Below are 11896 nucleotides of genomic sequence, written 5' to 3'. Positions count from 1 at the left end.
AAAAAAAAAAAAAAAGTACATATTATATTCATGGAACATGTAAGAAATTGGGGTGAAGCATGCCAGTGCTCGCTGATGGGGTGTCTCTGCTGATTGGCTTACGGGGGCTTTCATGTGTGTTCCTGACCCCTTGTGAGCCTGCGTGGTTCTTAATCCGAGGGTGGTGTGTGCATCCTCGAACACAGTTCTCTGCAGGTAGAAGCCAGAGGGGGGCCAAGGAGGTGTCCCCGAGCTTAGACGCTGAGCTGGTGACCAGCTTCATCCATTGCCTGGTGTGGAGCAAGGCGCCCGTGTCCTGCAGCCTGAGGCTGGGCAGGAGGTGGGGGGGTGGGGGGAGCTGACTGTGGAGGTCCTGTCCCTCCTGTCACCTGGATGACTTCTCCACCCGGCCTCTTCTCAGGTGGCCATTTCATGCTGATTCTTGCTTCCTCTCGAGGGGCTGATGGGCTTGTGCCCCCTAGCAAGGGCAGACCAGGCTCAGCTGGAGCCAGTGAGGATGGAGCTCTCTTCCCTCAGCTTCCTGCCAGGCTCTGTGGTGTGAGGTGACTGAGCTGGCTGGATTCCTGTGGCTGCCTGTTGGGGCTGGAGGCCCCTGGAGGCCTGACCTGGCTCCACCTTGGCTGCCCGGGTTGGTCTGTCCCGTGTGTGTGTCACTGCTGCGTCTGTGTTCTCAGCACTAGCCCAGGCATTCAGTTGGTGGGCCAGGGGGAGCCGGGAGCCAGTTCGCCTGCAGAGCATGGGTGCACCTTGCAGGATGGCAGGGGGCAGTTCTCTCACGGGGATTTGCCCTGCCTGTTGGAAGGAGCTCTTTCCTGGTCTCCCTGTACCCTCCAGCCAGTTGGCCTTGGCTGCCTGAGGGTGCTGGGCTGTGGCTCGGTCTCCACAAGTGGGTGCCCTGCCTGGGCCTTATTGCGAGGAGGCGGCCCTTCTCACTGGAGCCAGGCTCGGGGTAACCCTGCCCTGTCTGAGGGGGTCGTGTCTCAACAGGGAGTTGCGTCAGAGGTTTTTATAAATGCCGTAGACCACTCATCTGATGAGCTGGAAGATGCTAATTATGTTCCCAGCAAAAGAAGAAAGGAGGATGCAGCCCCGTGTGAGGTCACTGAGGCACCTTCTACAGACTCTGAGCAGGTAGTTTGCACAAATAGCTGCACGGAATGCCTCCCCCCGGGTCTGCATGCCAGTCCAGCCCCTGTACCCGCCAGTCCCTGGTCCCTGCCAGTTGGAGGCTTCTGGGAACCAGCCATCCTCTGCCCTTGGACGCTCTGCTGACGTTGCCTGTGAGCTTTATGGTGCATGTCCGCCCTGCCCATCCCTTCACCCATCACATCATTTCTTGTGAAACTCTCTCTGTGGACATCTGGCTGAACTCTCCTGGGCAAAGCTCCATGGGTAACACAAGTTCTCTTCCTGGCAAAGTGCAAGCGGCTGGGGCTGTGGGCAGCAGGGGTCAGTCCAGGCAAGTGGCCTCACATGGCACTCAGCACACCTGGGCTGTCAGGGAAGCTGTGCTCTGAGCCTCTGGTTTCTGGTCCTGACTTTTTCTGTGGCATTTCCGAGTATCACAGGGTTCTTTGACTGTATCAAGTGAGACTCACTGATACTTGCAGTGAAAGTGCTTTCGCCTGTGAAGGAAGCAAGGAAGCCTTGTTACTGAAGAGAGGTGTGGGTGAAGTCCGTCCCCTTCCCCGTTCGGATGGTGCTCCCTTTTCTCCATTTGCTCACAGGCACCTGCCACCCAAGGCTGATACTGGGAGGGGGTGGGGGAGGCTTGGTCAGACCGAAAACACGGTGGGGCGGAGGGCTTGTTCACAATGGCTACAGGAATATGGGAACTCCTTGCCTGATCAAGGCTGGGGCTGCAAGAAAGGGCGGGAGGCAGACCCAGCTGTGCAAAGGGACTTTTCCTGAGGGGAGACAGGAGGTCTCTGTTACCAGCACATCTGCTCCTGGTCAATGGTAGAGTTAGCAAAGCTCAAACGGGTTTTGGTTTTGTTCTGGCTTTTTGGAAGCTGACAAAAAAGATGTTATAGTCTATCTGAACTATAAATTGTGAGAAAGAAGAAAAATGTCTGGGAGGGTTACAGCCGGGAGACATTCTGATGGGGTAACAGGCACTTCCTCAGGGAATAGCCGGGGACCTCGGGCAGGTGTGAGCACGGGTGACAATGCTGTGTGTGGGAACAGGAGCGCCCTGAAGCTCCTGCGTGTGACAATGACGTGTGTGTGGTGTCTGAACACAGTCTTACTGTGTGGAAGAAACCAGATCCCCAAAGGAGACTGACACTGGAAAATGCAGTGGCCCTGGTTCCAGAGCCCCAGGGGACCAAAGTCTGTGGACACCCAGGTCCCTGACTGGGATGCTGTTACCTGTACCTACCCTACACGCATCCTCCTGTGTGCCTTAAATCATCTCTAGGTTACTTACCATGCCTAACTCAATGTAGGTGCTCTGTGTACCGTTGTTAAACTAATTTTTAAATGTCTTATTTTTTATTGCTTTTTCCCCTAGTATTTTCCATCTGTGGTTGGTTGGCTCTGCGGATATGGAGGGCTGAGTGTGTGCCAGATTGATTATGTATTTTAATGTGAAACAGCAGCCCAGAAGTTCTAAAAAATATACATGCGTATTCATAAAATTATGTGAACATTCTAAGCATCATCAAAAGAAAAGTTAGAAAAGTTACTATTGCCGTATAAATATCCAGAGGTTCTGTGTCAGAGACTGAAGGTACGAGCTGGAAGGGCAGTGAGGAGGCACTTAACAGCACACGGGGTCAGGACTGCTGATTCCTACGGAAACAAGGAAATAAGGCCGCAGTGCCACAGACGGGCTGGAGGACGCAGAAGGCAGTGTGCAAAGGAGACGGCAGCAGCGAGGGCACGCTCTCCACTCAGCACCTGTCACATAATGCACCTGCCCACTGCCCAGGAGGCTCAGCTCTATCAGCCAGGTTTTGTGTGTGGTTCTAAGAAGAGGGTGGGGCTGGGGCTGTTAGAACATTGGTTACCTTGACTTTCACCTTGTCTAAGAAGGAAACAATCTAGTCTGGTATATTAGCCACTGGGAATCTGTGGGTTGCAAATGAGTGCAGACCCAGTGCAGACTGATTGATACTGAAAAGGGAATAGTGCTCAGGTGCCTGGAACAGGTGGGCACAGGCAAGGCTTGGTCCAGCATCTGGACAGCATCTCTCCTCTCTTCCCGCCACCTTCCTGACCTCGGCCGCTGCCTCAGCTTCCCCAGCCACTCCCACATGTCCCATGATGGCATCTCAGCTGTCCCCAAACTGTGCTATTCAGGGACTGTCTCCTCTTGTGGTTTCTCAGAAGACAGGGAGCTTTCCCTCAAATCTCACTGGCTCCCATCCTGTCCCCAGCCCAACACTGTCCAGGGTGATGGAAGACAGTGGTGACACAAGCCCGGGGGCTGGCCCTGCAGCCGGAGTAGAGCCAACTCTTCTCACCATGTGGCTGGGAACAGGAGATTCGGGGACTGCTTCTCAGGGTGGGCCCAAGACCTGCCGTATGTGGTGACAGTGAGCACTGCATGTGCCGGTCAGCTTTCTGAGGCTCTTGGCATGCTTTGTTCCCTCTGGCCACCCTCATGATGGCCCTGTGATGTAGGGCCACCAATTATCTCTTTTACCAGTGGCTCAGGATCCACCATCACCACCCGGGTAGTGTGGTGTATTGTGGGCTGTGCTGGGGACTCAAGCGGGTTCTCCTACCCCAGACCCCTGCCACTGTGCTGCCGTCCCCTGGGACAAGAGGCTGCTGGCAGGGCAGGACCCTGTGATCGCCTCTCTAGTCTCAGCTGTCTTAGGGTCTTCTCAGCAAAGCGGAGCCGCCTGGTGCCCACAGTGGAGGTTTGGGCTTTCTGTGTCTGTTTACGGACAGTTTTGGGCTTCCCTCTTCTTAGCTGTCATCGTAGCAGCTGACCAGCCCATAACTCAAGAGGCTGACACTTGTCCCAGCTGCACTGTTAACTGGTGTCAACCTCAGCCCAGACTCCTCCAGTTGCTTCCCCGAGGCAGTGGCTGGTGAAGGCCCTGCCGGCTCGGGCTGCCCGATGGCTCAGCCTCACTCATGAGAGGCCTGGAGCTCCAAGGCCCCGCGTCTACCAGGGGCCGACCAGGTGCTGGGGCGCCCGTGTGCTAGAAGGAGTGCCGCTTAGATGTGGGGGAGGATGCTGCTGGTCCGCACAGCCTTTGTTATCAGCACACATCCCAAGATTAGCCACTCCCTGGGGCACTGGGAGTTCCAGAGGACTGGGCAGTCGCCTCCCACACTGCGGCCTTTGCAGGCAGCACTGTATCCCCACTCGCCCTTGTCCTTGGTGCCTGGGGCCACCCCACCAGCTCTGAGGACCCAGCCCTGCCTATGTGGCTGGCCTGTCTCCAGCTCTGACTCCTGAACCACCTTGGCTCAGCGATGTCCCCTCCCCTTTAGCACCACACACTGGGCCTAGTGCCACTTGTGTTGTCTCTTGACCTTGGCTTCCTGCCTGCCTGTTCACTCCACTCTTTACTGCCCCACGTAGACCCCTGTAGCAGCCACATCCCACACTAACCAGCCTTGAGTCCCAGCCTGAGCTCCCATCCCCATCACCGGCCCTCAGCTCCACTGCACCCATCTAGCCCTGGGTCAGGCCTGTCCCGTTGGGTTCTGCTGCCACCAGATGCTGCAGGGACTGGGGCTTCTGTCTGGGGTCAGAGCCATCAGAGCCACCTGCTCCATCACAGCCCTGACACTGACCCCTGCCTGTACACCCCCCGGCTGGCCCCTCACTTGACCGCTGTCCCGGTGTCCTCAGCAGTGTTTCCACACTTTAACTTCCCTCACTTTTAGCCCGTTTCAGAATCTGCCCTCGTTGGTGGATGAGTCTCCCTGTCCGCACCACAATGCACAAAACGTGCCAGCTGAGGGGTGATATCTGCTCCCGGGGACAGTATAGACGCTCTCAGAGGTGTGGTGGGTTGGTGGCCTGGGTGTGGGGGCAGGGACGAAGGCCTTGGGTAGATGGGGCTGGGGGAGTTACGGCCGTGAGTGCATTTCCTCTGAGAACAGAGACGGGGTCCCTGGGCCTGAACAGGAAAGGGCAGTGTGTTGCTCCAGCTTGTCCTGCCCTCGGGCCAGCTCAGCCCTATGCAGCCCTGTGCCCTGCTTCCTCGGGGCCATGGGGTGCTGGCCATCAGCCAAGAGACTCCTGGGGTGGCAGTGACAGGCCCCTGAGCTGCATCTGTCCTCGTCCCCCCAGCAGCTGCTGCAGAGGCTGTGTTGGCCTCTGGCTTCATGTCCGTGTGGTTCCAGGCAACTCAACCTGAGCATGGGGTGGACATGGGTCACACCCCAGCGCCTGTCTCCCACTGCCAGGTTTCTAGAGCCTTACAAGTCACCTGCTCATAACCATACGATCTGCATGTGCTGAAGAGCAGTGTCCCTGGGGGGCAAGGCCGAGTGCCAGCCCTCCTTGGGGCTTGGGGTCCCGCATACGCCCTTACAAGCTCCACTCCTGATTCCTGAGGGGAGGACACCTCCTGTGTGCGCCCAGGGCGGGGAGGAGCCCCTCGGCCCCTGTTTGCTGTGCGGTCTCCCCTCTCCCTGCTTCAGCTGGTACATGCCGTCTACTCATCACACGGCAAGACGTGTTTCTGCGCAGGCGCCGAGCGCGGCTCTGGTGGGGCCGAGCGTGTGCCCCGCAGAGCGTGGACACTGGTCCCTCAGTTCTGTCCTCTTCCTTTCATTTCTTAATTTCATTCTTTCTCATGAAGAAACTGTGGATATGATGCGTTGAGGTGACTTGGTGGAGCTAAGTTTGATGTACTTGAGAAACCGAGGAGAGAACTGGAGGAAGCCTTGACTGGAGAGCAGTAACGGAGGGAGTGAAATGCGTGTCTTTCTTTCTGTGTAGAGCAAAAAGAAGAGGAAGAGGAGCCGGAAAAAGAGGAACGAGGGGAGCGCGTCCCCAGAGCTGGACTCCCTGTCCCTGTGTCCTTCCAGCCTCCAGAGTCTGAATTCGCTTTCAAATCTTGAGTCCCAGGACACAGCCCTGCCCCAAAGCCAACGTCAGCAGGGTGGGCCCGGCCAGCCCAGCCAGCCCCTGGGCACAGGCGGGGCTCCACTGGAGAGTGACAGCCCCTTCTCGCTGGTACACGGGGAAATTGGTGACAGTGCCCTACAGGGTCAGGCTGCAGGAAGACCAGGAGCACGGTCAGAAGGCTTGGCTCAGGGCGGTCCCCCACCCCAGGGCCAGGTGGAAGGCAAGGACCAGGACTCTGCCATCCCCTCTGGGGCACCCCAAGAAGGGGCTGGTCCCACCACTTCTGCGCGTGAAGGCCACCCTGGGGACAAAGATGCCGCTCCCAGGCTTTTGTTCTCTGAGTCAGGAGGGGGCAGTTCTGAGCCCAAGATGGACCCACAGAGTGCCAGACAGCAGGCAGAGGCCCCGGCCCCTGGGGTGAGTAGTCGGGAAGTGGTGGCACCTCACGCCCTCGACTGCTGTGCTGTTCGGTGCAGCTTCAGTGTGGCTTCCCTGTTTGGGAGGGTCCTTGGGGACTTGCTCCCAGGCTGGGGCTTCAGGGCCTGCACCAGGCGCTGACCCTGTCCTTTGGCTTGTTATATGCGCAGACCCATCAGCTGTGAGTTCAAGTCTCTCTGGTCCATGTAGTCACCTTGACTCTGATGCTTTGGGGTCCTCATTCCTTTCAGGCAATTAAAGCTACAACTGGGCTGGCTGATTCAGTTAAAGGGGCCAGCAAGGAAATGAAAGACAAGACTCCGAAAACAGAGCCGCCACCAGCAGCCCCTCCTGCCTCGAAGAGACACGGCCAGGTGAGCTGTCCTTCCTCCTCCCACTGCACCTGTAGCCCCTCCTGCCCAGTGAGTATTATCAGGTGTGAGGGGCGCAGCATGGAGCAGGTGAAGCCCCACCTGCATGGGGCTCACGTTCTGGAGAAGAGAAAGACCAAAACCCAAGCCAGGCAGTGAGAGATGTTGCGAGAGAGAGGAGGGACGTGGGGCAGGGTCGGGGTGGCACCGGGGATGGTCCCAGTAGCCAGCGAGGCCGGGCAGGGTTCCCCCCTCCCTCAGAAGAGCGTGAGGGGCAAGCCACAGAGATGTCTGGGACGTGTCCAAGGAAAGGCCCTGGGCTGGGCTGTGGTGACCTGTTCTAGGGCAGCAAGGAAGCTGCCCCCACCGAGAGGTGTGAGCAGTGGGGAGACTGCAGATGAGGCTGGAGACAGGCAGCCTCAGTGGCTATGCTCAGTGGCAGGGAAGGGATGTGGCCACTCTGCCCCTGTGAGAAGCATCGGCTGTTGGACAGGGCCATTGTGGAGCTGCCTTGAAGTCTGGCACTTGCTTGCTTCAGGAAGTAAAGACCAAGGACAAGACTGTCCTCACTGGTGAGAAAGCTGGTGAGAAGGAGAGAGGGCAAGGGGAAGACCCAAAGAAGCCAGACGGGAATAACAGAAGCTACGCGGCCGCTGTGAAAAAGGAGAAGGAGCAGAAGGAGCAGAAGGAGCAGAGGAACCAGACGGCCAGCGCCCGGGAAGAGAAGGCCGCCCGGGAAGAGAAGGCGAGGTGCGGTGTTGCCCTGGCAGGGAGCTGGGAGGCTGAGGGCCAGGTGCCAGCAAGTCCAGGCTGCCGGTTCAGCTGTGGGGGAGGCGTTCAGCTGCTCTAGAGGGGGAGGGTGGGGGAGGGGCACCTGTCCTCCACCTCTTTCCTTCAATTCAGGGTCCCAGGAGTCCCAGTGCTGCAGGGAGCCTGGGAGAGGCTGTTGCCTCCCAGACTCCTGCAGGTTCCCCCTGTGCTGCCTCCAGCATTTCAGAAATGGGGTGGAATTGGCCACTTTCTTCTTCCTTCATTTTAGAGGGACAGAGAAAGGACCCACGTGGTAGGCAGTATGAGATGTGGACCCGATTCCAGGGTGTGTTAACGCACTAAAAAAACGCACAAACAAAAAGAAAAATAAGGAGCTCCTGTGGGCGTCCTTGTGTGCCCTCAGATGGGCAGAGTTTGCTATAATCACACTTCCTTTCTGGCTCTCCCCAGCCTGTCGAGCCCTGGAGAGAGCATCATGGTGTACTTCCACGCAATCCTCTCCAAGGACTTCGGGTTCAACCCAGATCGCCATAAGTTATTCATCAGAGGCGGGAAGGAGTTCGGGCAGCCCGAGTGGAGCAAACTCGTCTGTGAGCTTCAGTGTACCAGGTATGTCTCCAGGAAGCACCCAGACTGTGGTCTGTAGTGAAATAATGACTTCTGTCATGTAGGTCAATGATATTCTCAGACTTTTGCAGGATGACTGTTTCAGTCAAACCTCCCTGGCCACTGCTTTCTGTTCTCCTGGCTTGTGTCTGGAAGCCATGTCCTGTCCTAGAAGTGTCCCCTTAGCCGCGTGGATGTGCTCCTCTGGCTCTGCACTCCAGGCTGACATGCCCAGTGTAGGATTGTCGGATAACTGGCTGTACCCCGTTTATTCGCAGAGACTTAGGTGAGCACGGCTGTCTCGTGGAAGGCAGTGCTGTCGTTTCCAAGCAGCACCTGGACAGAGCCATCCCTTACAAGTACGTCTTCTACAATGCTGAGAAGGGTGACAAGGGCGCCTGGCAGTATGAGTTCATCTACAAGCAACCGCAGAAGAACGAGCACGTCAACCGCTGCCTGTGCATCAAGGCCTCACTCCTGGGCTCCGGAGGTGAGTGTGGCAGCCAGGTCTGCGGAGGACAGACTTCGCCTCATCCTGCACATCCTCTCTGCTCCCCAGTGTCCAGCGATGCCTTGACTTTGGAGTCAGTTAAAGATGAGTTGGCCTCTCCCTTCAGCTCCCCGTGACTTGTCTACTCACTAGTAGGAGGAAACGGGAAGGGAAGGGGGAACAAATGAAGCCGGAGGGAGGGCTGGGCTGGGGTATGACAGCAGGGGGCCGGCGAGAAGGTGACCAGAGGGCAGACACCTCCTGGGCCCTGGCGCCCTGGGTACCTCTAGTTCACCTGCTCACTGCCTAAACCCTGCTGGCGGGGATTCCTGAGCTGCAGCTGCTTCCCTCTTCAACCTCTCTTGGGTATCTGCCCTCTTGGGGGCTCCGCCTGCAAACTCTGGATGTCTTGGTCAACCTGGACCCCAGGTCTGCCTCTAGCTCAGGGTGTTGGGTGCTGCCCCAGGCCACCTCCTGCACAGTGGCCTGGAGACTGTAGGAAATAAGTAAGCTGCAGAGTTCTATCCTGTCCCTCATTGCCTGGTGTCCAGTGCCCAGTGTCTTGAGAACAGCTGTTTTATTTTGTCCATTTGTTTAGTTGTTTTAGGAAGACACAGAGAAGTATAGATTTAGTCCCTTTGATTCTGTCTTGGACAAAGACAGATGTCCTGATAACTGTTTACAGAACGCTGTTTTTTCTTTCTTTTGTAAATGTAACTTTTAATAGCTAGATCCCGTATTCTGAGAAATTAAGCTTTAAGAGAATAGGCATTAGCCTAATAATCCCATAAATAAATATGGAATTCCTGCCATGATAAATTCTGTGATATGGGTACCCCAGCTACAGGGGTACATACAGGAAGTCAGCCTGGAGGTCAGGAGACGCTTGCCCGGCAGGACAACTGAGTCCAGAGCTAAGCAGTCCCAGTCCTGCTGGGTAGGGTGGGGTGGAGTGGTTGGGCCTGCCAGGAAAACAGCAGCAGGTGCAGGTTGGCGCAGGCCCCAGGAAGCTCTGTGGACACTGGACTGTCCAGCTGACTTTCTCTTATCTCTGTGTGTCCATGTGGCATCTGGTCATCTTGCTGACCTTTCTTGCTTATTAATGACTTTAGAAAGTTGGCCTCATTGGGTATCATAGGGATTGTATGCATACCCTTGGCACCTAATCCTGAGTTCAGCCGTGAATTAGCTCTCACTGTATGGTGGGTACTGTGCCCAGGGCTGTCCATTATGGGGTGCGTGTCCCTGTTCCTAGGACAGAGCAAACCAGCTAAGGAGCTGGGACGGTGCCCACTATGGGCAGGTGGCACAGTTTCATGTAGCTGTGTGAGCCCTGTTTGTGTTCAGGCCCTCGTCCCCCAAGTTTGCTGTACCATAGTTACACGTCTGTGATAGGTGCTCTCAGGCCCACTGAACCCTGAGAGCTGGGGTCTCCCTGTCCCGACTGGGATGCCTGGTGTCTGTCTGCCCCGGGGGCGGGGGCAGCAGGGGCAGCAGGGCCCTGCGCTCTGGCATCGGTCCCCAGTTCTTCAGTTTTCCTTCCTTTCTTCCTCTGTGGTGCATCTGCTCCATGTTTCTGCTGGTCACGGTCAGCCTTCTAAGCCCGTGTCGAGGCCTCGATGACCATAGGTGTGGTATTGTTCTTTCTGTCCCTGTCAGACTGGCATCAGTACGATGACATAATTTGTATGCGACCTCCTGGGAAATTGCAGAAAATTGTGAACTATATAGTGGACGGGACAACGAAGCAGCTGGTGCAGGGGAGACATATCGCAGCAGCCGTCATGCTCGACAGCGTCTTCAGCATCCTGCAGGCCTGGGATGCCGTCAACCTGAGCAGCTTCTTCACCCAGCTGCAGCAGTTCTTCTCCGTCGTGCAGAAGCCCATGATTTATGAAGGACACGCACAGCCGTGGAGCTCTCTGCCCTACGGGGAGCAGGAGGTACCAGGTTTCTAGTGTGTCACCAGCGGCCCCACCCTCTGCATAGGCCATGCCACCTGTCTGCAGGTGTCTGAATGGGCCTGTGTCCCCTGGGCCCGGGTGGGACAGGCCACCCTGTCTGTCCCTTTCCTCCTAGTGCTGCCTGGGGGGCCTCCCCACCCTCCCTGTGTTGCTCCCTCTCCTGGCTGCACATCTGAGCCCCTAGCATCACTCCTGAGTCCTCCCTGGCCTTGGGTATAGTGAACAGAGGGTGGAGCACTTTCACCTATGCTGTGGGGTGTGGCCTGGGCAATCTTGAGGCAGCCCTGGAGCCCCTTCCGAGGTGACAGTTGAACCCTCTTCAGCATCACATGGTCCCCTGGCAGTCCCCCCAGGCAGGGTCCCTACAGTGCGCGGCTTACAGTGGTGCCACAGGGAGGAAGGGGCGCCCAGCTGTCCGCAGAGCCCACCCTGCCCCTCGGGCATCCCCAGCCAGCTGCTGAGCCACGAATGTCCGGCGATGCTGATGGGTGGCCCTAGACCCCTCCAGCAGACTCAGCCCCCAGCTTCACGCATCTTCCTTTCCTCCTGGGACCAGGCGAAGAATGACCTGTGGGGGTACTTGAAAAAGCAAATGGAACCGTTTCTGGAGAAAAACCGTGGGGACTCTCCGCCTAAAGACCAGCCCGTGAGGAGCAAGCTCAGAATGGGCCTAATCGTGCTTTTCTCAGTGGAAAACTTCAACCTCACCTTGTCAGAGAATGAGCAGACCATGCTATGCTACCTGCTCGTCCCAGAGGCCAGTTCACCAGATGACCTTCACACTGACCTAAGCCACATCCTCGGGACGTCTCAGAGGTACTGTCAGTTTTTTTGTCAAAAGATTTAATGGCCATTTATAGTGACTTTATCTGATTACAAAAATAAGTGCTTGACCTAGAATGGCTGTATACAAGGAAGAAATCAAAGCACCATATTTTCACCACTAACTGTCCTCCAGCCTTCTTGCCGGCACGTATAGCATTTTTAATTTTATTATAATCTACATTCTGTTGAGTACCCTGTTTTTTAAGAGCAGTGTGGGCCCTCTCCCACAGCAGTGACGGCCTTGGGCTTGCTGGGGAGACCTGCTTAGACCCTTCTGAACTCTGATGGTCACAGGGTCTGTCGCTGTGTTGATTTGAAATAGAATGACATTAGGTAGATTATACTAAGACATCTGCCTCTTGGTGTCCAGACTGAAGACACCCAACACCACTCTTTTTTTTTTTTTTTT

At 56.4% G+C, this 11896-nt stretch overlaps 1 protein-coding gene across 1 annotated transcript in view; it reads left to right on the top strand.

Moving 5' to 3' along the window:
• RNF213 (ring finger protein 213) overlaps positions 1–11896 on the top strand; it is a 116976-nt gene that overhangs the window by 21274 nt on the left and 83806 nt on the right. Inside the window, exons 4-10 of the mRNA XM_023511175.1 lie at positions 5915–6460; positions 6712–6834; positions 7370–7581; positions 8053–8211; positions 8487–8698; positions 10358–10641; positions 11219–11478. Coding sequence (XP_023366943.1) covers positions 5915–6460; positions 6712–6834; positions 7370–7581; positions 8053–8211; positions 8487–8698; positions 10358–10641; positions 11219–11478 — 1796 coding nt within the window. The remainder of the gene's footprint in view (positions 1–5914; positions 6461–6711; positions 6835–7369; positions 7582–8052; positions 8212–8486; positions 8699–10357; positions 10642–11218; positions 11479–11896) is intronic.

The sequence above is a fragment of the Otolemur garnettii genome, unplaced genomic scaffold, assembly GCF_000181295.1.
Source record: "Otolemur garnettii isolate 467f Iridium unplaced genomic scaffold, OtoGar3 scaffold00018, whole genome shotgun sequence".
Lineage (NCBI taxonomy): Eukaryota > Metazoa > Chordata > Mammalia > Primates > Galagidae > Otolemur > Otolemur garnettii.
This window is presented reverse-complemented; position numbering and strand designations above follow the sequence as displayed.